The 24,725-nt window shown below is 55.7% G+C and overlaps 1 protein-coding gene across 4 annotated transcripts in view; it reads right to left on the bottom strand.

Moving 5' to 3' along the window:
* The window catches only part of ABCC12 (ATP binding cassette subfamily C member 12), a 45,012-nt gene extending 22,865 nt beyond the window's left edge, over positions 1–22,147 (bottom strand). For 2 of the 4 annotated variants that reach the window (XM_016213768.2, XM_087827415.1), the window contains exons 1-15: positions 22,029–22,147; positions 20,988–21,143; positions 18,962–19,109; positions 18,451–18,684; positions 16,924–17,097; positions 16,344–16,491; positions 14,150–14,298; positions 11,449–11,556; positions 9,152–9,427; positions 6,723–6,794; positions 5,701–5,825; positions 3,818–3,890; positions 2,784–2,987; positions 228–362; positions 49–118 (exon numbers count right to left, since the gene is read on the bottom strand). In XM_016213768.2, coding sequence (XP_016069254.2) covers positions 49–118; positions 228–362; positions 2,784–2,987; positions 3,818–3,890; positions 5,701–5,825; positions 6,723–6,794; positions 9,152–9,427; positions 11,449–11,556; positions 14,150–14,298; positions 16,344–16,491; positions 16,924–17,097; positions 18,451–18,684; positions 18,962–19,109; positions 20,988–21,143; positions 22,029–22,147 — 2,191 coding nt within the window. Of the gene's footprint in view, positions 1–48; positions 119–227; positions 363–2,783; positions 2,988–3,817; positions 3,891–5,700; positions 5,826–6,722; positions 6,795–9,151; positions 9,428–11,448; positions 11,557–14,149; positions 14,299–16,343; positions 16,492–16,923; positions 17,098–18,450; positions 18,685–18,961; positions 19,110–20,987; positions 21,144–22,028 lie in introns of those variants that run through there. The other 2 variants (XM_087827416.1, XM_087827417.1) reach the window with 2 other exon arrangements.
* Positions 22,148–24,725: the final 2,578 nt, after the last annotated feature.

The raw sequence follows: 24,725 nt of genomic DNA on the forward strand, positions 1-24,725 counted from the left end.
GCCCCGGGTAACGAGAGAGGCGTCACTCGAACTCAGGTCATACCGCACCTTCCTCTCCGTCCACGGGGCTCTCCTTACGGGCCTCCGCCATCGCTGCGTTGTATATGTGCTCGGGGTCCTGGAGACGAATGACATGCCTTCTGCAGGCGGAGCAAGGGACCTTCCCCAGGCCAGAGTCGGGGTAGGGGGGCCGGACCTCAGCCCCCCGGCGCCCAGGTGTGTGCTACCTTGAACTGCAGCCCCTGGAGGTTGTGAACCAGTTTTGCGTAGTGCCCTCTCTCCTCCATTAACTCCCTGTGGGTTCCCTTCTCGCAAATCTCTCCATCTCCCAAAAGAATGACTTCATCACAAGACTCCAGGAACTGCAGAGATAGTAAAGCAGCGACAGTGAGCACCGGCCCTGATGAGAGAGAGAGGAGTCCCGCGCAGAGCCCAGCCACAGTGTCCGGCTTGCCTAGCACGGGGCCCTCACCCTGGCTCTACTGACACACAGGGCCAGGCCGTTCTTTGTCATGGGCGCCTGTCCTGTGCACTTCAGGATACTTAGTGTCTGGGGCCTCTCCCCACCAGCACTCCCTCTCCCCAGCTATGACAAGCAAAAATGTCTCCAGACATGCCCAGTGCCCTCTAGGGGCCAAGGTAGCCCCGGGAGGACAAGCGTTAGGTCCCATGAGTGCATGAGTCTCCAGTTGTCACTGTGAAGCACAGCCAAGCTTCCTAAAGGAGCGTCCCTGCTAAGAACCTGATTGTGGAGATTTGGAATATGGAATCGGCCACGTCGCTGCAACCAGGATTTGGCAGAGAGAGGAACCAGGATCTCAGCCATGGTCTGCCTCTGTGAGAACCTTGCAAGCCCAACCACATCTAGCCCAGAAGCAGACCAGAGTAGAGACCCCTGCCACAAGGCCGCACCCTGCCTGAGGCGGTTACCCCAGCTTTATCTGCATGATACCACCACAGCTGCGTTTAGGATGGCGTCCCATGATTTTTGCCCAAAGCCCTTCTGTTTTCCTGATTTGAGTTCCCTCCATTTTCATATTACTCCTGAGATCAAAGACTGTGCCAAGAGGGGCTTCCGTCCTTTTTGGAATGAGACAGAGTTCTCCCCATGCGATGGACCCATTTAGGGGCAGGAAGCTTCCTTCCAGAGGCAGGCGAGCTGCTGGCAGATTTAAGATGTCTCAGCCTAAAGCAGCCCTTGCAACAGGCCAGACAGAGGTTCCCCTGCCCTTCGGAGTCCGCCCAAGGTCAAAGCAACCTTCCACGCTCTGGACTGGAAGCCTGAAAGAAGTGGCTACATTTGGTCATTGTACCCGATGAGGTCTGGAGGGAGGAAGGTGATGCCCAGAAGGCCAGCATCGGCACCTGCAGCCTTTCTCCTCCGTTCCCCGGGCAGTCTAAGCAGGGACAGCCTGGCTTTTAATGTCCACTTGGGACACTTCTGACAGAACCTTTTTCCTGAAAATAGCCTCTCATCTTTGCCCAGGATCTTCTGACTTTTCAAAGCCTGATCCCGTCTCTTATTTCTCAACTTCCTACAAAGCAGTAAAGAAAACAGGAAGCTTTAGGATCAGCCCATTTCCCAGGTGGGGAAACCGAGGCATGGATATGGGGTCTTCCTGAGTGGGGGCACACATTCAAGCCCCAGAAGCTCCTGGTGAAGCCCCTCTGGCCAGCGAGCCCCAGTTCACGTGGTGTGATTTAAGCTGCTTTGTTCTGCAAACCCATAAAATCTGAGCCAGATTGGATTCCAGTGGCCCAGCGCCGGCCTCAAGTAACAGAAGAACAATCCAGCTCAAGAGCCAGAAGCACCTGGAAGCATGCCTGTGAGCCCAGAGAACAAGCAGCGGAGAAATGTTCTGGAAAAGCCCAGGGGCCTGGGGTCGGGGCTCAGGGCCCCCTGCTCCCCAACTGTATACAGCTGGACTGAGCTTCCGGCGCCACCTGGTGGCTGCCTGCGTTTTTCAACACGCCAAGTGTGCGATGCAGCAACCCTGGTGGAAGGTGGAGTCTTGGAGGAGACCGCGGCTGGAGACCTCTTGCCTGAGGTCTTAGTGCTGGTTAGCGAGGCTCAAGGGTTGGAGCAGGGTGGAGGTTACTGTGCTCCCAGCGAGAACCCCTGGAGGACAGCTGTGACCCCATTTGTCAGGTGCCCCCAGGACTCCTCAGGATGATAGCACCCCACACTCCACTGCAGGTGGTCTCCGTGGACTGGACCTTCATGGTGCAGAGCTGTGGTCAACATGTTTAGCCCCTGACTGGACAAGAGCCCATTCCCACATGAGGCCCACAGAATCCAACCTTCTCCCCAACCCAGACACCTGGCCTGTAGATGAACCAGGGCTCTTGTCCTCACCAGCCCAGCCTGATGCTTCCTGGAGGTGATCCAGCCAACTCAGAGGAAATCAGGTAGGCCCCACATGGAAAACCCAGCTGTTTGGTTTCCCATCTCCCCACCACCCATGACCCAGAGCTGAAGGAGGTGCCATGTCCACCCTGCAGGTAGGGGTCCATGGCTCCTGGAGAATCTGCCCTTTGTTGGAGGGAGGGTCTTGGCCCCACTGAGCCGAAGTTAGGACCAATCAAGGCCATGCAGAGAGAGGGGCAGGCAGTGCTCTGGGGAAGCCAGGATGTTACAGGTGTCTCCACACCCTGCTCCTTCCCTGACTGTCCAGGTGAGGACAGCCTAGGACAGGAGAGACAGACGTAGGCGGGAGAGGAGACCACGGCATCAGGTATCACACCCATGCCGTGACCTCAGGGATCCTGCCAGTCCCAGTCACCTGCAGCTGATGGGTCACCAGGACAACCGTCTTCCCCCTGAGCGCCTTCTTAATGCACTCCTCGAAGACGTGCTTCCCCACGTGGGCGTCCACGGCCGACAGGGGGTCGTCCAGCAGGTAGATCTCGTGGTTGGAGTAGACGGCACGAGCCAGGCTGATTCTCTGTCTCTGCCCCCCGGAGAGGTTGAGGCCCCGCTCCCCGATCTGTGGACAAAGGCAATGCTACTGCTCGTTACCCAGCCCCCCTGCCACCCCACAGTCCTCAGGGAGCAGGAGCTTCCTGAAGCCCCTGAGGACTCTTCTGCAGCCTGACCATCACCACGTCTCAGCTTCTCCACCCCTGCAGGGACCCTGACAACCAACGTTCTGTGCAGTGGAAGACCCCACTTCTGCCGAGAGCCTGGTGGGCAGCAGCACCTGGGGAGAAGCCCTTCCCAATGTCAAGTGAGGCACCTGGCTCTCCATCCAGGGGCGCATCCATTTAGGAGGGGCTGCGTCTTGATCACCACCCTGAAGAGAGTTGTGGAGCAAAGAGCTCTGGGAGAGTGGACAAGCTCCCAGGAGGGAGTAGCTGGGAGCTGATGGACCAGCAGCCAGGGGCTGTGTTTGGAGGTAACCCTCATACTCCTGGGCCCAGCAGGGATAGTTGAGGCAAAAAGGGGCCCTTGAGACTTCAGTAGAGTCCAGCAGGTGGACCTCCATTTCCAGAGGACAGAGCCTGCCCTCGAGGTGAGCAAACAGCTTTGGCCAAAAACCTTCCCAAAGATGACAGGCAGATTGAAAGTGGCCCCAGGAGCAATGCTGAACCCAACACAAGTGGAGCTGGTGCCACCCCATTGGGGTATCCCCCAAGAACAGACCCAGATGGAGAATTCAAGATGGGAGAGCCTGCCTTTGCCGCATTTCCTGGCACCCTTCTGTCCTCCGGGGCACTGATGTGGATGGAGCTGGGGCTGCCTAGCCTCCGCCCTCTGTCCCTGGGGAGTTGAGCTGAGGAGCTGCTGCCGTGGGGCTGAGCTCCCTGCTCTGCTCACCTCGGTCAGGTCTCCGTAAGGGAGGCTGCTCAGGTCCTCCTGGAGGGCACAGACACGCACCGTGTGCTGGTACCTGTGGTTGCAAAGGTCCGAAGTCAGCAGTCAGCGTAGCGAGGAAGACCCCAGCGTCATCGCTGCCCTGGGTTGCATCTACAGACATTGCTGTTGTCACTGGGCAAAGTGAGGACATGGCCAGTTGCTTTGTCTTTGATGTCCAAGGCAGCTTCCCCTGGCCCCTTGCTGCCCCACATCTGATACAGAGTTGACTCAGGTGGCCCCTCTCCTCACAGTGTTCCCACCACGCGGGGACGATGAAATCAGGGCATGTGAAATCCCTGAAAAGTGTGGGGACAAGCTGCTGGCGCTGCTCGTGGGAGTCAGAAAAGGAGTCTTTGCATATGTGGGCTGAGGTTGCTGCTGAGGCTCCAAGACAGAAGACCACGAATGGAAGAGAAGGTGTATAGGTGGAGGGTGGCAGCTGGTGGTTGCCAGTGGTGACCCTGGCATTTGCTCCAGGATGCTCATCTAGCCATTCACTTCTACCAAGACACCAAGGACACCGAGGCCCCGAGAGTATGGCCTGAGGGGCAGACAGGCCAAGTGGGAGTCAGAGCTCAGCTCCTTGGCCCTCTCAACCTCTTGGCATCACCCACCATCTAGTTCTGGGGGTTCGTCAGGAAGGCCCTTACCACCCCTCAGAAGCTACACTGCTGGGACCAGCACTTTTTCCTGCAAAGGACAGCAAAGCTGGGGTCCAGAGACCTCTGGGCATGACCCCAGCCCCACTCTTTGAGGACTTCTGACATCCAGGGGGCCCAAAAAGTCAGTACATTAGTGGTCAGGAGCTCCAGATGCCCATGCCCTGAGCCATGAGAGAACCCACAGCCTCCTCCCTCGGCTCCTCTGCACCTAGAGCCCACTCAGATGGCGCCCTGTACACCTCAGTGCTCACAGAGCCACCTTGGGAGCTGGTTCCCACTCTGGGGTCCCTGGTGGCAGTCCAAGCTGTGCTCGTCCAAGGAGCTGCTGGGTCCCATATTGGGCCCAGGTTTCTGTTTCGCTTGACAGGCTGCCTGCACCTGGAGAGCCAAGGGCTGATTCATGAAATCAACTCCATTCGTGTTCACTTCTGCATCATGGCACCTGGGGAGGCTCCAGGGGTACCGAGCTGCCAGGCAGCTCCAGCAGGAACCAATGATGCTGCCCCAGAGTTCAGGCCTCAGCTCTGCCTTTAAGGCAGATCAACTCTCCTCTCTGGGCCTCAGCCGCTTCCTCTATAAAATGGGGATTCGAGGCAAGGGTCCCCCTAAACAGGTCATTCTGGAACTCTAATGAGACACTGGACAGTACAGCCCCCCAAACTTGGCAAATAACCATGAGAAACCTGAGCTAGGAGACAATGGTCCACAGTGTGTGCAAAGTTATGACTTGAACTTTGCTTTTATTCCATTCGATCACTTTGAGGACATCAACAGCAATAGATCCCGATGCTCTGAGGCCAGGCAATAACTTCAGGGCTGATTCAGTGCATACACACTGCTCACCATTTCAAGCCAAGTTCTGGGTACTTGGCCGAAAGCCAAGTGGCCGGCTTTACCTTCCTCCAGGCAGACAACACCTGCATGGAGACAGGCCCTCTGAGCGCATGCTGCTCTGCACCGGGAGCCAGGGCTGATGCCACCCACATCCTGGAGCGCGACCCAGGTCTGCGGGGGCGCCTCTCCTGAACTCGGGTCAGGAAGAGAACCAGCAGCACCCATTCAGGTCCAATCAGTATTTAATCATTAGAGAAGCCCACTGAACACCTGTCACCAATGGCATTGGCGCCTGAAGCAGAGGGTCCCAAACGCCAAGCCTTGTGCGCTCAAAGTTAGCATCATTACCTTTGGTGATCATACTTTGCTCCAAACAGTATGTTCTCTCTCACACTTCCGTGGAAGATCCATGCCTGTTGGGAAACATAGGCCAGGGTCCCACTGACCGCCACGACCCCTTGTTGTAGCTGCATCTGGAGACACAAAACCAGAGACCCTCAGAAGCTAATCTCGCCAATGTCTCCCCAGGGGCTCATTGGACACCTGCACCCCTTTATCCCATGAGCACTCATTCTGAAAGTGTGAGAGAGTGACAGTATGTCTTGTCCACAGGCTCCAAAGCCCATCTGTGCAGATCAAGGGCCTCAATGCCAAACATCTGCAGGGGGAAAGGCAGAACCTTCTGGAAGAGCAGATCCTGCTGCTGGCTAAGAGCATGGCTTGGAGGGCTGCTGCCATGCTGCCAGCCCACAGGGCACCTGGGTGCAAGGTAAACCCATCACAAAGGCTCCCTTTTCTTCAGGGTGCACTGATTGGATCCCCCTCCGCCAGGCCCCGGGGCGGGGCCTATCCCGCACTGCTGTGGACGGGGCCGGGCTCCTCCGTCTTCCTGCCACAGCTTTGCAGAGAAGCTGAGGGCACATGGCTGCTCTAGTTCAGTCCTGCATTCAGCCCCTCCCTCCTCGAGGAAGGCTTGATTGAACAGCTGCCCTGCGCAGACATCACGGGAAAAACTCATCCAAAGTCATCGTGAGTCACAGGCTCCTGGGTTTGTTCCCTGCCAAGCCACCTTGCTGGCCTTTCTAATCAAGACAGCTCGAGTTTTGGGGAAAGCCATGGATTTAATGACCTGATGGAGCTCTGGGCAAGGAGGCAGTCACCACTTAACACACATCCTTGGGAGGCCAACCCGAGAGTCTGTGAAAAGCTCAGCGCCTGTCTGGCCAGGGCGTGGAGCTGCCAAACACATCCACCTCCTGGACATGATCGTCGTTAACTCCGAGCCCGGCCTCAGGAGCCACTGTTCTCTCAGGGGACCTTGTCGCTGTCACATCAGTGTTCCATCCTCACAGGTACCCCACACAGCTCACCTGTCCTAGCAGAGCTGCGATGAGGGAGCTCTTCCCGCTCCCAACGTTCCCACAAATCCCCAAGACCTTTCCCTACCAGAGAAGCAGAGAAAAGACACTGTCATTCTCCCTGTTCTTACAGGGTCTTGGGACAAAGGTGTCGCCTCCAAACTGTGCAGGTGGGGACAAAGGATGGCTCTAGGGGGTGGCGGGGCAACCTCACACCGGGCCTGGACACACAGCCTGGGAGAATACAGGAACCCAAGTCTTAAATAAGCGCCTCCCCTTGCACAGCCCGGAGGGGCAGAGCGCCTGGAGGGCTTTGAGTTTCCAGGTACCGCACAGGTGTGAAACAGCGTTGTGCTGGCCTGGGACACACACCCTGGACTCTAGGGTTGTCCCTCTCCCAGGCCCAGGGAAAGCAAGCCTAACAGAGGTTGATGCTTGTTGGGGGATGGGCAGTAAATAAGATGAGTTAGTAAAATCTGGAGCATGTCAGGTGCGTACCATGGAAACAAATGTCAGGGAGGAGCTGGAGAAGCCTTCTTGGGAAGGCACAGGTCTCAGCGAGAGGCCTCCCAGACACAGGCCCTAAGTCAAAGATCTGAGTGAAAGTAGCTTGTGTAGGAGGCGGGGCGACAGCAGCTGGGAAGAGGCCGGGCATGGAAGGGGGCCCATTAAGGTGTCAGGTCAGGTCCCACAGGCGGCACGGGAGCTCAGTCCTGCTGGGACACTCTGGGAACTCTGGGAGACTGAGCACCGCATCACCCCCAATAGCGGAGGGGGTAGGGAAAATTCCCAACGGTCCGTGTTTGGGATCTGCTCCCTGGCTGCTGGTGTCTTGGCACTTTGTGGGTGATGGAGAGGGCCCTCAGGCCCAGAGGCACCTCTGGCAAGTGGAAGGCGGCCAGCGCACATGGCTAGGTCCCTGACCAGGTGACATTTGAGTAAGACCCAAAGGAGGTGAGGGAGTGAGCCGTGTGCACGTCCGGGGAAGCCATGGCCCGCAGAGCAAGAATCCCCGTGAGCAGGACACATGCCCACTCTCGTGTTCAGGCAGGTGCTGCAGTGCCCCTAGTGGACCGTCTCAGACCTGCTCCCCTGAGAGCAAACTGCCTGCACGGGCCAAATACGGCTCCTTCCGCACCTGAGCTACACAAGATGGGCCATCACCTGCCCGCCACCCAGCACGTGAGGGGTGCTGCCTGTCACCATGAATTCCTTTGACAAGTCTTTACTGCACACTAGGCACATGCTAGTCCCGGGGGGATAAAGGGTGTGGTGATCACGGTGGGTGTGGCCCCTGCCTTATGGATGCCGCTGATAAATGAAGCTGATTCGTTTTAATTCCACTACAAGGACTTTGAGTAACTGAGGCATTATGGAGACTTGGGGACCAAGAGATCACAGGTCCAGATATCCAGCTTCCCCGAGCAACCTGGCTGTCCTCTGAGTCCTGTCCTTGTCTTGGGGCCGGGCCTGAGCGCTCTACACTCCCCCTTGTCTGTAGCAGAAAGCCCACGGGGCCCCCATGTGCTCATTCAGAAAACAGCACTGGGAGCTCCGTGCCGGGCCCTGGGCTCAGCTAAGGCCGCACTGTGACCAAGACAGTACGCGCCCCGACCTCTCGGAGGCTGCCGTCTGATGGAATCGTGGAACAAATGGGTGCCCCGAACTTAGGACATTTAAGAGCAACAATTAAGCTGGACTTGTGCTAGAGGGAAAAGGCCACAATCACAGCTAACGCGAGTGGAGACATACAGCAGGGTCAGTATTTGTGTGCGGTGTCTCTCTCGGTTCCCACACTCACCCTGTGAGTGGCGCTATTATTAATGTCCATCAACAAGGTAAAGAAATGGGCCTCAAGAGGTTAGTAACGCAGCACTCACGGTCGCCAGCAGGTGAGGGGCTGGGACTCGGACCCAGGTTCCCAGCCTCCCCAGGAGCACCCTTTATCCACACAACCAGATCTTCAACTTATTTCACAAAACACGACCACACCCTTGAGGCACCAGTCCAGAAGCTAGGGACATAGTGAGAAAGAGGAAAGCACTGGGGGCTGGAAGGCCGCTCTCTCTAGAACGGGAGAGCCGCTCACTGAGACGTCTGGGGAGCAGTCGGGTGCCGGGGATCTCAGGCAGGGGAAAGGGAAGAGACAGCCAGCTGGGCTCGAGGCACTCAGCCGACTGAACCCCATTTCCAGGGACTACACGGCGGACAGCCTGGGTGGCTACCGAGGTACCGCTCCACCCGCTGAGCTCAGCACCGCTCAACAAGCAAGAACGTCTCCTCCTATGGTGCTCGCACAGGGAGAGGTCAGTCAACAGGGTAGTAGGTTAAAATATGACGCCACCACCTCCAGCCCAAACCGCATCACAAGAGGCCTTGAGAAGGCCCTGGCTGCAAGGCACAAAGAGGAACCCTGGAGCCACCTCGAGGCCTGTACCCACCTTTCTCACCACAAAGCTGATATTGTGCAGAGCTGATTTGCAGCCGCCCCTCTGTGCCTCCAGGCCAACAGCTTCTTGGGCCGATGGACTCAGACTATATGTCTCCCACCTCTGTTTCTTAACCAAATGTGTTTTCCAGTTCTCCAGTTTCTTTAGGTTGCTTTTCCTGCCGGCTTCTTGCTCCCAAGACAAGGTGGCATTTGCTAAAAGCAAGACAGTGTCTGGGCCTTCCGGCTGGGTGACGTAAGATGGGGGGCTTTTAGCTATGAGAATTTTCTAAGATCAAAGAAACAAAATTAACTGTATAGATGTCATCCATTTGCAAGAATCATCCCAATATATCTTCTAATGACCCCAAATCACAACCTTGGCGACTCTACCTAGGATGTCCAGGAGAGAGATCCTGAGGATAGTTTCCTGGGAGAAACTGCAACAGCAATAGTCCCCCGGCTCATACTGTGTAGGACGGTGGCTCTCTAACCACCGGGCTGTGTAGGTCATCCACATGGAGAATGCTCATGGCAGCTACATTTACCTTCGTGCTCAAGGCATTGGGTTTTGCCCGTCTCTGGGTGGTGGGCTTCCTCGCTTGGTACTACTGCTTATAAAACCACAGTCACATGCTCAGTCTCTGCTGTGTCCCCTTCCTGGGTCCCCTCTCAGCTGAGCTTAACAAAACAGTTGCCAAGTGTCTGCTCTGCACCAGAGTCTGGGGTAACAGCAGAAATGCCATATGAAAAGGCATAGCTCCTGTCCTTGAAGAGATCACAGTTCAGGGGAGGGCAAGACATGCACAGATCATCTCTGAAATGTGGCAGGGACAAAGCTGGAGAGGGGCACCTGGCTCCCCATCCTAGAGGCCACGTCATCGACACCTGAGCTGAGCCTGTGAAGGTGCTGTGCAGGCAGAGACGAGAGTGGGCCCAGGGGGCAAGAGCTTTCTGCCCCGGGCACAGCCTAAGCCAAGGCAAGATGTTCAATAGCACAGTCTGCTGGAGCGGGGGTGGGGGTGAAACAGGCAACTCAGGGCTACTGAGGCCCAGAGCTCGAGGTGGGGAGGGGATAGGAAGTGAGGGGGAGATCTAACTGAGGACCTGCTGACGGAGGGCCCAGCCCCACTCCTGAGGGGACAAGATTCAGTGACTTCCAGAAGGTGATACCAGTGTTCATGCCAACATTGTCACAGCTCTCAGGTGCTAGACACAGTCTGAATGCAAGGAGGACAGTGTTGGGAAAGGACAGTTTGCCCGAGTCACTGCGATAGTTCAGAAGAGAGACGATGAAGTACTGAACGAGGGTGAGGCTGCAGGGCCCGAGAGGAGCCTGAGGAGTCAAAAAGCAGCGCTGTCCACTGTCCTAGGCTAAGATATCCAGCACTGTCCTCTACACAATTAATATGGGGGTGCTGATTCTTGTCTTTTACTCAAAAAGTGATCCTACAACAGTGTACCTTCTAAACGATCTTACACATGGTGCCCTTTAAAATGGAGGGAACTAGTGACCGGGAGATGAGCGAGCTGGGCTCGCTTGGGTCAGTGTGGACGGTAGGGAGAGAGGGATTCAGACACTGAGGATGCCAGGGGTGGCGTCCAGACTTCTGGCTGCAGTGAGCAAGGCCTCCCGTCGGTTCACGGGCACGTGGGCATGCTCTTCTCTTGTCCGGAGTGCCCTCCTCCTTCGGTCCTTACCTCAACATCAGAGCCACTTTATCTGCCCTCCTGTGGGTCGCTTATTTCCTCTCTGTGTATGGCAGTTACTGGGGCACCTGCCCCTACACTTACTGGGGGCTCTTGAGAGTAAAGACTCTCCCTTCCTTGTACTTGCATTTCCCACAATGCCTTGTACGTAGGAAGCACACAGTCAGTCTTTGAGGAACAAATAATCGAGTGAGTAAAGCGACTAAGTGTCGCATGAATAGGACGCCCCCCACCACTTTCATCGCCACACCCGTGACAGCACAAGCCAGACAGGCAATGGGGGGGTGGCTCAGCGCAAGCCCAGCCCTGCTCCTGGAACAACTTAACATTTAGGGCTTCGATAAGGACCGAGGGTCAGTGGATCGTCCCTCTGTACAGAGACTCCATCTCACCTTTCCTAAAAGGGCGGACCACCTAGGAAACTCTACCCATACCCTCCTCCACACACACCCATCCAACTCTGCTCGGGGGCCTTCTCCCCATGTCCACGCCAGTGACCCAGCCCTCCAATGGGTTGACTCAGCCAGCTCCCCCGTATCTGGGAGTTTCCCCACCCAAAAATGAGTGCTCTCATCCCTACTCGCCCAGTGTTAGCTATACCTTCATTCTCCTTAGAGAGACACTGGCTTCGGCCGCTGCTTTGACGGAGAAAGGCAAGACTGCGATGGAGAACTTCATCATGTTGAACATGGTGATCACACTAAATGCCTGAGGAGCGAGAGAGATCGGGTTCAGGGCGGGTGGCCTTGGCTCTGAACTGTGATGTCCACAAGATCAGACGTACTCAGATGGGAGACCCTGGCATGGTTGGGATTCCCAGAGGAGCAATGTTTTTCATTTCATGGCTCAGAGATCAAGGGTTGGCAAATTAGGAACATGAACACCTTAATATATTTTGCTTTTGGATTTTCACCAAAATAGTGGAACTCTACTCCCTTGTCTCTGTCAATCCAGAGAGGACAGGCCCGAGGGAGAGAGGACAGGTCCGAAGGAGGCCTCTCACTGAGTGCCTTCAGAAACCTCCACCCAAACCACATTCGTACTCAAGACCCTTCCCTCAAAACCCTGTGCAGCGCTCCCCAAGTTGTTCCTTCTCTGAATTGCTTCAGAAGCACCTGGCCCTTGGAATATGAGCCTCCTTCTCTGAACCACACATAGCCCCGGGGGTGATGGCAGAGGTTCCCGGGAAGGACCTGCTTGGCCCTGGCTGGCTTCTGAGAATGACCTCTGGCTCTCCCACCCTAGGGTCTGGCCTCCACGACCCACCTTCCCACACATCAAGGACAGATTTGAGAGCCTTTGTTCAGCTGCCATCCCGCAAAAAATCACCTCCCCTCTTCACTGGGCCCTTCTCACTGAGCCTGGGCCATGGGCTGTCAATATCATAGAGGCCATGAAGACAGGCTTCCTTGCTCGGGTGGCGCCCAGGGGTGAGTGGTCTACTCTCTCAGGCATCATCTTCTCATTTGTCCAACTTCTGATTGGCAGCACCTCCCTCACCACCCACTCAAGGGGTAAATCACACAACTTCCATTGACAAATTCGGAATGATCCTGCCTGCTGTTGAGTGAGCCCCATGGACAGGGCCCGGGCTTCAGCTAAGCCTTGTTAGTCCATTAAGAGAACAATGGAGGATGCTTCCTTCATCACATCTGGCCCTAAATCTATCTCCAAAGAGCTCAGGGCCCCAGGGCCAGGAGCACTGTCTTGGCTCAGGAAATACAGGCCTTGGGTGACAGACCACCTGAGCTGGCAGGTGGGACCGAGCACCTTGGGGCTGACCCCTTATGGACAGGCAGGCCTGGCAGAGAGGCCCACAGAAATGCCCACCTTGCGTTCAGGGACTCTGTTCTTGGTCTAGCCTTCTTCTAAATCATCGTTTTAGAAAATGCTATGTGTGTTCAATTTGGTTTCAAGTTAATTTGCTTGGTGGGTTGTTGGGGGGAAAACTTTTTGTTTGTTTGTTTGTTTGTTTGTTTGTTTGTTTGTTTGTTTGTGAACCATAAAGCAGTCACAGTAATGGGGAAGCATTCTGTCCAGGCCGTTCAGAGTCGAGGCTGGGTCCCAGCTCCTAGGCTGTGCAAGAGTAAACGGGCTCAGAGATGCTGAGGAAATGAAATCACCTCCCAGGAAGCACAGGGGCGCCCTTGCAGAGCACCCGTCTTCTCAAACACCCCATCCTCCCCTCAGGACCCCGGGCTTGGAGCAATTCCTCCCCGGGAGCCTCCCTGTACTAGCTTTTCATTCTTTCTCTCCAAGTTTTTCTTGCTTTGGTTGACTTTCCTCCAACCACTTACCCTTCAGACAATGAGTTTACTATTTTAGTTGTCTGTCTCTTTAATCTACCCAGGGCTGTTTTCCCACCAGCTCAGTTTCTTTACCTTTGAAAGCACAGGCCCCTTTAAGGCACCTGAGTGCCCTGCAGTCATCTCTGGGCTCCCCCTGACTCCGAGGCTGGGGGGAGCAGCAGTGCTCACAACCACGGGGACTCTCATTGCCCATTCACACCCCATAAAATCAAGGCAAGAGAGGCTCTGCATTTGCCATAAATCTGGCCCTAATCCCACATCACCTGTCCAGGACCCGCAACTCTGCCTGCCCAGGGAACCCCCACAAACTCTCCTTTGAGCAGTATCAACATGAATTAGACCCTCTGCCTTCTGCTTCTTTAACACAATCAGAGGAGCCCTAGACACAGACTGTGTGTGGCGGCCGGAGCTGGGGAGATAAACGCAGGGGTTAAGAACAGGCTCCAACGGGAGGGTGAATGGCGCCTGCGCCCACTGCCAGGCCCTACCGGAGCGCGCCAGGCCCACCGACCTGACGTCGGGCCTGCTGACCGGTTAGGACTCTCCCTGCGACAGACAGAAACAGCGGCCCCTCCGCGGTGAGGCGCCACTCCGCATACTAGGGTGGCTATGACGAAAAGGAGAGGAGAGAGGTGGCGAGAACGCGGGACCCTGTTTGTGCACCGCTGGTGGGGATCTAACAGTGCAGCCACTGTAGGAAACAATCTGGCAGTTGCTTGTTTGGTTTCAATTTTGTTTTTCAAATGTTAGATTGCGTTGCAACGTTAACTGCGACCCTTGCCCCGCACGGACTGGAGGAGTTGCTGCGTGGCTCCCCTCATCACCCCCGCCCCCCGCGCTTGTGTGTAAAAGTGTGAGCAACTCCTGCGTAGCCGGGCCCATCCTCAGGGGGCGGGGTGGCCCGATGTCGGTGCAGACAGAGATGGGGGGAGCTGCCCACGGGCACCTGCGGGAGTCAGGTGCCCTAGAGGCCAGCTCGGGAGGCACCTTACCACGGGGGCGGTGAGCTTGCGTCTCAGGAGGATGTGGCAGGTGAAGGTCAACACGATGGCAATGGTGGACGCAATGGGGGCCAGGGCCGAGTTTCCACTTTGGACAAATCCAGCTTTTTCCAGTAACTTCCTTTCCCTCTTCCTTATATCTGCAAAGTAGAAAACGGTCCACTGTGGTCTTGTTTTGCATGTCAAGCACCTGCCTGCTCCTCCTTGCAAATGTGTTAAGGTTTCCTGCTGTGAAGTTCAGATGGGAGGAAGCACAGGAAGCCAGGGCCCAAAGCCAGACGCTCTGCCGGCTGCAGTACTGGAGGGTTTCCAAGGCCACTTCCAATCCTGAGTCTCCGGGTATCCGGACTCGCACACTCAGATGCCTGTCCCTCCAGCCCACGTGCGCGCCCCTCTGGAGCATCTCTGGTTCCCTATGGCATTTTACCCATTTTATCTTACAGTTGATTCACATGTCCCCCCAGTCAGCACATTCTCATCTGATGTCTGCGACGTGCCAGGTGCTGTGCTGGGTGCTGGGAACAGAGTGGACAGGGTCTCAGCTCTCTCCCAGGAGGGCGATGGACACTAAACAACTAGACAAGGCCGTCACAGATTGTGTTGGGTGACAGGAAAGAGATGAGCAGGTGAAGTGATTCAGAGGGAGAGGTGGGGACTGGACCTTCTGGTCAAGAAGGCCGCTGAGTCAGTGACACCTAGAGGAGACCCAAAGTCAAGACAAAGTCCTCTTGGACGTGCAGCAGAAGATATTCCAGGCAGAAGGACAGCACCTGCCAAGGTCCTGAGGGTGAGGGAGTGCAGCTGTTGTTCTAAAACCACACAGAAGGTTCGAGTGGCCCAAGGGAGTCATCGGGTGTTGGGGTGAGATGAGATAAGGTCAGTGAGGTCAGCAGGAGCTGGGCCGTGCTGGGTCTAATAGGGTGTAATAGGCCAGTGAAGGAATTTGGATTTCCTTCGAAGTCCTCACTTTCAATAATCTCAATGTGATGAGAAGCCACTAAAGATTTTCCAGCAGGGGAGGGAGGGACCTGATTGACATTAGAAAGGTCACTCAGGCTGCTGAGGGCCTAATGGACTTCGGTGGGGGGAGAGGACAGCAGGGGCTGCATCTGGAAATACTGCTGTAGCCCAGGAGAGGAACGGCTTGGACCACACTGGGGTGAAGTGAAGAGAGGCAGACAGACTCCAGGTATGCTGGAGGTAAAGCCGACAGACTTGGAGCTATTCTGAGCTCAGTTAGCTTGTCCCTCCTTCATCTTAAAAGCAGGGTCCCTTTCACTGATCACTGTGTACCTCTCACGGCCTTGCACACAGCAGCAACTTGGTAAATGCTTATTGACTTAATCTGACCTGTGTTAAACTGAATTAAGTCACATGGAAACAAATTTATTCCAATCAAGTCAATTGTACTGAAGTGAGTTCATGGGTGAGGAAGCGTTTCTGGGTCCTCAAAGCAGGTGCTGTGGAGTGGCCCGTGGCCCGACCTGGGCCCTTCCTTGGGCAAGCTCCTCCCTAAAACGCAGATACGAAGCTTCAGGCCCAATTACATGCTGGCCTAGAAGTGTAATTGTAGATCCGGGGAGTCAATTGTAACAGTGGTTCAGACCATTAACCGGCCAAGCACCTGAGTCTCTGTCAGCAATTATGTAAATGTTCCTGCAATTAGATTTGCATTTATATTTGATTGAAATGGTTTTAATATCGTCTTTCAGAGAGAAGCTATCTATGCATCGTCACGTTTGCGCAGAAATGTCAAGCCAGTGGGTCACCCAGTGACAATGAGGCTTCTGCAGGCATGGAGGGGATTATGTGTGAGTGTGTGTGTGTGTGTGTGTGTGTGTGTACGTGTAGACATCTTCTAACTCAAGGAAATAGCTTGAGACAGCTCTTCTGCTCACAATGTTTTAGTGGATTATTTTTGGAAAAGGTAACTAACTGGTCAGCACCAGCATCCATCTGCTCCAGTAAAGGACAAACCATATGGTACTCACCTGCTGAGCCCTGGCCTCACCAGAACAGATGCCTGTTTCTATTATAAAATCTCCCTGATCCTTTGAAGAGCCTGCGGGGCCAGTCAGAGCCCCATCAGCCCCCTTCTGGCATGCCCAGCCCCAGAGACCTCAGGACCCCTTAGGAAGAGCCTGTTCTGCAGGGTGATTCTGCCTCAAGCCGCTGCACAGCCCACCTCGGATGGTCTTGGTGAAAGATTTCTCCCAGGCATACATTTTAATCAGCTTGATGCAGGTCACAAACTCATTCATGGTCTGAACCCGCTTGTCCGTCACCGAAATTGCTGATCTTCGGAAGGCTGAATTGAGCTTCGCCATAAACACCTGAAATCAAGATACAGATGCCGTTTTGGAGGAGAAGTGTGGAGCTGCAGCTGGCCTGAAGCCGAGGGGCTGGAGTAGCAGAGCCAGGAGAGGTCCTCAGGGAAGCTGGCCTGAGCGTCTCACCGGGCCCGCGGGTCCGGGGCCAGCACGCATGGGCCAGTGGCGTGGCTCCGCGGACCACGGGGTGCAGCCGGCGCCCGGGCTCTGGCAAATGGGAGAAGCACGCCTTGTCCCCTCCCCGGGACATTCAAATTCAAGCTTTGTGTTTGTCTCTAAACTACACTGTGCCCAGAAGAGCACGTCTGGGAGCACCGGGGGGCGCCGGCTCCGGGCCGAGCCTGGGAATGAAGCCGCCCGGCAGAGCACGTGCGGGAGGCAGGTGCGGAGCGGGGACGGTGGCAGGGATGGTGGCGGGGACGGGCCACCCCGTACCTGGATGGGAATGAAGACGAGGTACACGGCTATCCCGACGAGCGCCGTGGGCCCCAGGATGAACACGGCGTACACCGCGCAGACACCCATGAGGACGGGGATGGTGGCTGGCAGGGGACAAAACAAGGCAGCTTCAAACAGGGAATAGCTATCGCTCGATAGCACATTGAGCACCTGGGAAGAAAGCACACGGGTCAGGCGGGGGCGGGTCAGCGGACACTGTCGCCGTGGCTGGGCGCCTGAGGAGGGGAGAGGGACACTGGGACCAGCACAGGGAGTCTTGTGGGCCTCAGTCCCGCCTGACCTGGAAGAGGCCAGGCTTCTGGACCTGAGCGCCCAGCCAAGGGCGGGAAGAGGCCGGCGCCGTCTCGGCTCGCTCCTCGCTGGCACGCTCGGCTCGGGGAGGGCAGCCCGTGCCAGCCAAAGACTGCGCCTCCCGGCCTCCTTTGTGGAGGGAGTGTGGCCATGTGACTATGTTAAGGGCAACGAGACTGAAGCCGAAGTGTCAGGTGGGACTTTGGGGATGAACTCTTAAGGAAGCCTGGGCCTTCACTCCCCCCCAACCAGCTATCTGAAGTGTGGCGGGGATGGCGCGGTCTCCAGTGTCTACCTTGAACCATCCTGGGGGCCATGTTCCAGGACAGTGGGGAAGAGCGATAGAAAGATCTAGAAGGCCTCAGGCCAGCTCTGCACTGACCTCTTCCAGACTCTTTGCAGACAGAGTGAAAGAGATTAATTTTGTTTAATCCATTGCTATAGAGGGTTATATGCAGCTGATGTAGGCTTAGTGGACACAGGTTGTCATGACCACACCTTGCGCCACCTGGGGTTCCCTGGACCAGAGGACTCTTCTTGTGTTCATGGTAAGGATTTCATTGCTAAGGATTAAGGGCTTAAGAAAATGTCAACTGTGAAGTCCAGCAGGCACGGTCTTTATTATGGCTTTGGCACCCCAAATACTACACAAATGGAATCCCAGATATATTGGCCAGTCAGTTTTATCACATGACTCTCGTAGGCTCTGTACCGCTCCCATGCCCTCACTGACAATCAAAAGGAGAGGATTTCCCGGCTGGTTTTGCTCAGTGGTTAGAGCGTCACCCCGTGCACCAAAGAGCCTCAGGTTCGATTCCCTGTCAAGGGCACATACCCCGGTTGCAGGCTCGATCCCCAGCCCAGGTCAGGGCGCGTGCAGGAGGCAACCAATCCATGTGTCTCTCTCACATCGATGTTTCTCTCTCCCTTTCCACCCTCCCCTCCATTCTCTCTAAAAAAAATCATTGGGGGGGAGGGGACAAGGTCACCCCAAAGCCTAACTGGGACACAGAAGACTTCCCAAACTCTCCACCGTGGAGCAGCTTGAATGGAGCCCTCCTTTCCCTGAATGCCTCCAGGGATTTGAGTCTCTACCACCTCACTGAGCAGGGAGATGGGGCCTAGGGGGCAGGACACTGCCAAAGGGAACACGCCTCACACATAGAACACTTAGGATGGCGTTTTCTAGGCCAGACTCCTGGACCAGCTTACCTCACCAAGAGAGATGCGTGTCAGCGTTTTGAAGGACACCAGGTTTTCGAACACCAGGGTGGAGGTGGCCACCTTCAGCCGGATCGCCGTGCGGTAATTGATGGCCCAGGCAAGGGACCAAAAGAGGACTTTGGTAAACTCGGTGGCAAAAAGGGCTACGCACAGGCCAACGCCCACCCAGACGTTCCTGGAGATGCTCTCAGTCTGCTGGAGGATTTGGTGAATGAGGACCGTCTGTAAAACAGCGCGGCGGGGAGAGGAGAGGGCCCCTGGGGCGCAGGCCGGGACGGGCGGCCTCCAGAATGTCAGCACGCAGGCTTGACAAGGCAAACTTTTTAATTAATTTCAGTGGCTGCTGCTGTGCTTGGCGGGGATTAGCTTTATGAAAATCTGCCCCCAAGGAGCTCAAAGATAATGACAATGCACTAAACCCACCAGCTCGTAGAGAATAACTAATGACATTCTCTGTCAGTCTGGGGACCGGGGGACAAGGCAGAGGGCCACCACTCACCGGCCCTATGGCTGCCATGGCGATGCACAGCATGTTGGCCAGGGTGCCCATCAACACCCGCGTCCTCTGAAACTGCCAGACCACTCGGCCCAGAGAGGCTTTCTCAGGACCTGCCCTTTCTACCTCTTGGTCCCAGAGGACTCGAAATCTGTGAGGGCGGAAGAGGAAGGAAGAAAGGGACTCAGGTTTCCACTTGCCCTTCTGAGCCACCCGGATGGTCACACCTTGACAGGGTGCATCGCACGACCCTCGCCCTGGACAGGTGGCTCCAGACAAGCGGCACTGACTCTCCGTCTCCCTTACAGCATGGACAGGACGTGGGAGGGCCTGGCACGGGGCGCTTCCCAGGCTCCCATTTCCTGCTCCCGCTGCCCATCTCTGGCGCAATGCCAGCTCTGACGAAAGACAGCGGCAACGGAGAAATCAAGAGAAACACCTTTTCTGGGCGGGAGGAGTCTGTCCATCTCAAAGATGAGAAAGAAGGACAGTGGGACGGGGGGGGGGGGGGAGAAGGGCCAGCCTGACACTGTGAAGGCCAGAGCTCCCGGGGAGGGGGTTAGATTTCTCTCCCAACGCAAAGGACTCCATTGAGGGCTTTTCAGCGGGCATGACCCGGTGACGCCGTCCTTCTAAAAACAGCCGCTGCCGTGAGAGAGTGGATGGTGGGGAAGCAAAGGCAAGAGCAGGGAGACCACAGTAAGAAATGTGGCGTCCAGGTGACATGCAGCCTGACGCTGGATGGAAGGAAACGGATTTGAGGAAAGATGGATGGAGAGAGACAAGAGAACCTACTGATGAATTCAATGTGAGTGCTTAGGGAGGGGGCGAAGGAGCCCAGGTTTCCGGCTTGGCCAAATGTGAGGGGAGGTTGCAGGGGTGGGAAAGGAGGAAGGCGGGGGGACCTTGTCAGTGGGGTCGAGGGTCAAGAATCCAGCTTCAGCTAGAAGGTGATTTAGATAGAAGATCCCCGCGCAGCTTCCCAGAGGGACGGCGGGCAGAGGAGTTGAGCCTGGAGGAGGAACATGGACTGAGCGCGTCATTAAGGCTGCCAGCTTGTGCTGGCGTTTAAGCCCTCGGAATGGACAAGATCCCCTAGGCACAGGACACAGCCTGGAAGAGGAGAGGATCTGAGTCGATGCTGGGTACGTGGAAGCAGACGTATTGGCCAGAGGGGTAAGAAACACCGGCCCAGGCCCTGGTCCAGCCCCTTTCTTTCCACAATCACTGACGGTTTTCTCCAGACTGTAGGTTTTGGAAACTACCACAGACTGAGATTTCCGCAGCGCACAGTTGTAGACGGATTGCAAGACCGAGGCTGCAAGACCACGATGAGACTCCCCGCCCTTTAAGCACATGCTCCAGGCTGCGCCTTGCCTGTGGCCCCTGTGGCCAAAGGTGAGAAGACTTCCAGGGGAAACAAACGCAGAGAGAGCTGGAAGGCTTTCCCACGCCTGAGACATCATGGTCCGTCAGGATGACGCCCGGGAGCCGGGAGGAAGGAAACAACTGCTCGGCCGGCAGACCCACCCAGAAGCAGCGCCTGCGGGGCTGGGCGGGCCAGGGCGCGGGCACTTCCCCTGCGCAGGGTGCTGCTGCTTTAACATTTCTACAATGGCCGTGAATTAGGCCGAATGTTTCTGCAAGTTGAAATTGTCAAGTACTGGCAGTTTCATTGGGTTCCACCTAAACCTGCTTTGTGAAACAAAAGTCCACCCACGGTTTTTAAAGGGCACAGTGTGATGTCTGGAACTGCATGCGGCAGCACAGAGCGCCTGCAACCCCGCGACACCCGGCCAGGTGTCCTGAGCCTCAGGCCGCCCTGTCTCCCACCAAGTCTCCCCAGTCCTCACCTCCCCAGACACTGGACCAAGCTCAGGTAGCCCGGTCCACGCCTCAGCCACTGAGAAGGGCCACTAGGACCCGTGGGTGTCAATTTCCACACCTGGGAAATGGGAGCACTAAAGGGCTCACGGTCCCTCTCTGGGGCGGGATCCTCTCCTGAGATGACCCAAGTGAGTCCTGGTACCTTTTGGTGTTGGTGTCAGATGAGTCATACGGCGACAGTGGGGGCAGAGTGTCCATAGCCAGCATGTGCTTGTAGCTTCTAACCATCACTGGTGTGAGCCAGGAAAACGTGGCAAACGAGAGCAGCCCTGCGTCATCCACGGGGTTGGGCGCCAACCTAAGACAAATGAGACAGCGGTGTTCCAGGACATTGGGGCCGTTGCCCTCAGTCCCTGGTACAAGTTCTTAACATCAGTAATAGCTGCAGCCATGCTCAGAACCTGTGACTTGCACCCACAGTTCTCTGAGCAGCAGTGTGATCGGACCAGCATGTGGGAGCCAATTGGTAAATTTTCAGGAATTTTATGAGAGGATTGTTAAACATAGACAATATTAAAAATCAAATGACATAAATTTAAATAAATTATCTTAAAGACAAAAGCAATAAGTACTCAAAAGTCATCATTTCCTAATTATTTTATTAGATGTTATTAGTATCTGTGCTCTTTAGATTATGTAAGTCTATTGTGTTCGTGTGAAGCCAACACCATATATAATAGGGTGCTAGTGAGCATCTCCTTAAATATTAGCCATTGTCTCCCTCTCACCCAAGGAGAGGAGGGGTCAAGAAGTGAGGGGTCCATGAATGAATAATGGTGGATGGATGAGTGGGAGGGTGGGAGGGTGGATGGATGGATGGATGGATGGATGGATGGATGGATGGATGGATGGATGGATGGGAAGGTGGATGGGTGGGTGGGTGGATGGATGGATGGATGGATGGATGGATGGATGGATGGATGGATGGATGGATGGATGGATGGATGGGAAGGTGGATGGATGGGTGGATGGGTGGATGGGTGGGTGGATGGGTGGCAGGGTGGGTGAATGAATGATGATGGATAGATGGATGGACGATGGATAGATTGATGAATGGAAAGACAAAAGGACAAGCATAGAGAGCACAGTAGGGGGAACAGGGGCAGTCCCCACTCTTCTGATGGACTGGAAACTGTTCTTGGAAGTCCTGACCTGGCCTTCCCCCAGCCCTCCCCTGGCTTACCTTGCATAGGGTCTCACTGGGATCATGGTCTTCAGGCTGGGGTCATATCTCTCTGCGAAGGATCTCCGACGGCCTCGCCGATCCAGATCAGAGATGAGGTAGGGGCCTTCACCCACCATCCTGGCGGCAGCCTGGAGCCCTGGGCTCTAGGCCTAGGGACACTTTCACTCTGCAGCAGAGAGATGAGGGGCTTCAGTGAGAGATGAGGGCACTGCAATAGGATCAGTCAGTCTCTGTTCCGCCCCAACCAGCTCCCTTGCCCCAACCCCTCAGACATAGATTCGCCAATCAGCCTTCCACGTTTATGGGGGTGTGGCCATAAAGACACAAATAGGTTGAAAGTAACACTAATGGTACCAGACCTATGCCCCAGGAGCCACAAGACTTCCATTTGTGAGTTCACCAGCAAGCCCTTCACAGCCTGCTCTAAGCAAAGTGCCAGCTCCCGCTCTTCTGGATTTTCTGCAGGAAGACGGTGCACAGCTGCCAGCTCCTGCAGGGGTGCTCACACCGAGAAAACTAAGAAAAGTGGCTTCTCTCCCTTAGGTGGATCCTTGGCTACCTGAATGAACACTGTCCAGCTCTGGACAGAGGGGCAAGAGGAGGAAGATCCAGACCCAGGCCCGGCCTCGTGCACGGAGTTTTCTCCCGCCTCCCACCTTCCCAGTCACTGCCGCAGCCCTGGGCGCGAACAGCCCAGCCGTGGCCGTGGCCGTGCCCTGACCACTGCCCGTGGCTTCCCACTGCCTCTGCACCACTTCCCTGCCCGCACGGCCCCGAGGGCTACCCAGAGAGTGAGCCCGAGCAGAGCAGATTAGCTGTTGAAGAAAGAGCTCATGGCAAGTTCTAAAACCTAACAGAGATTATTTTGGAGAGAGAACCATGGAATCCCAGAATTCAAAGAATCCAGGGAGACACCGGATGTGGCTCAGTCAGTGTTTCCAGTGAGAATTCCCTTCTGGCCAACCGGACCCGGGTTCAACAAGCTTCGGGGAGCGGCCAAGACGGCCCTCACATGGGGTTTCTATAGACAACAGCTGACCCGAGTCTGCTTGTGGGGAAATATGAGACAAACCAAAGGAAGGAACATTCTACAGAACACTGTTCTGTGCACTTCAAAAGTGTTAGTTACCACAGAAGACAAAGACGGGGGAGGGAACATTTCACATTAAAGGCAACTAAAGAGACGTGACAGCGAAAGCAACACGTGATCCTGTGTTCGATGCTGGCCCGGGAGGACACTGGGGATGGACTGCAACCGGGGACTTGAATCTGGCGGTAGATCTGGTAAACAGCATTCTACCAGAGTAAGTTTCCTCACTTTCAGAATCGTTTGATAATAATTTTGGTAACTCTCATGTGAGGGAACGTCCTTATTCTTAGGAAATGATACTGAAGTATTTAGAGATCACGGAGCAGACCTGTGCTCCCTCCCAGACGTGTCAGGAAAGCCATGATTACGCCCAAGGAAAGCCAAGGTGGCCTCGTGTTCACCTGCAAGTCGGAATGGAGGGTAGTTAGGACCTTCTAACATTATTCTTGTTGCTTTGCTGTAAGTTTGAAATCATTTCAAAATAAAAAGTTTAACCTTTTTCAAGAGCTAGCCCCCCAGGGGTGGGTTGTTTTCCTTCCGTGGCACTGCGCGTGCTTTCCCGGCTTGGAAGTGCCACGCCAGGCGTCGCTGGCCCCCAGCAGCCAGCCCGGGCGACGCTCCTCCCTGTCCAGCTGCCCCCGACCCTCGGACTCTGGTCCTTTCCGAGGGCTCGGCCTCCCTGTCTGTCCGTGGAGACTGCTCACCTATGACTTCTATGAGTCCCTCCCTTTTTTTTGAATCCACACCCAGGGATACTTTTTTCCATTGATTTTTTTAGAGAGAGTGGAAGGAAGGAAGGAGGGGGAGAGAGAGAGAAACATTGATATGGGAGAGATGCATCGATTGGTTGCCTCCTGCACGCTTCCTGACCAGGGCCTGGGATGAAACCACAACCCAGATACGTGCCCTTGACGGGGAGTCAAACCAGAGACCCCTCAGTCCATAGGCCGACGTTCTAACCTCTGAGCGCACTGGCCGGGGCTGATTCCCTCACTTTTCTAATGGCAAAGTGTCCTGGCAGCAATCGGGCATCAGCTTGCCTGGAGGCTCCAGACTCCAAGAAGCCAGACACAGGGGACCTGCATTCCCAGCCAGGTCAGGGAATCGAGCCTGGGAGTTGGTGTGGGCACAGTGCCTTGAGCACGGCACCCACAGGGAAGCTAGACTCCCGCGGGGCTCGGAGGCACGGCAGCTGGAACGGCACTTGGAACGGCACTTTGCTAAATTTGGCAGTCCCTGGGGAAAGGAGACTTTCAGAATCAGGAAGTCTGCTTTGGCTAATGTCTCTATCCCGTCTGTCATGCCATCCTCTGCCAGGAGTGAGGCACTGCCTGGAGGGATCAATCTGCTTCCTGGGGCCCTGGGGTCCTGGGGTCCTGGGGTCCTGGGGTCCTGGGGTCCTGGGGTCCTGGGGTCCTGGGGTCCTGGGGTCCTGGGGCAGGGCGGGGCGGGGCCGGGCGGGGCCGGGCTGCTGATGGAGCTGGGAGGAGGGAGCACCTGGGCGTGGTGGCCCCTCGATTCTTCCTGGCCTGCCTTCTCCCCTGGGAGCATCTGGGGGTGGACAGGAGTGGGAACAGGTCCCTGTGCATGTGTCCTTCTGCTTG

This window comes from Miniopterus natalensis, chromosome 18, assembly GCF_054644295.1.
Source record: "Miniopterus natalensis isolate mMinNat1 chromosome 18, mMinNat1.hap1, whole genome shotgun sequence".
Classification (NCBI taxonomy): domain Eukaryota; kingdom Metazoa; phylum Chordata; class Mammalia; order Chiroptera; family Miniopteridae; genus Miniopterus; species Miniopterus natalensis.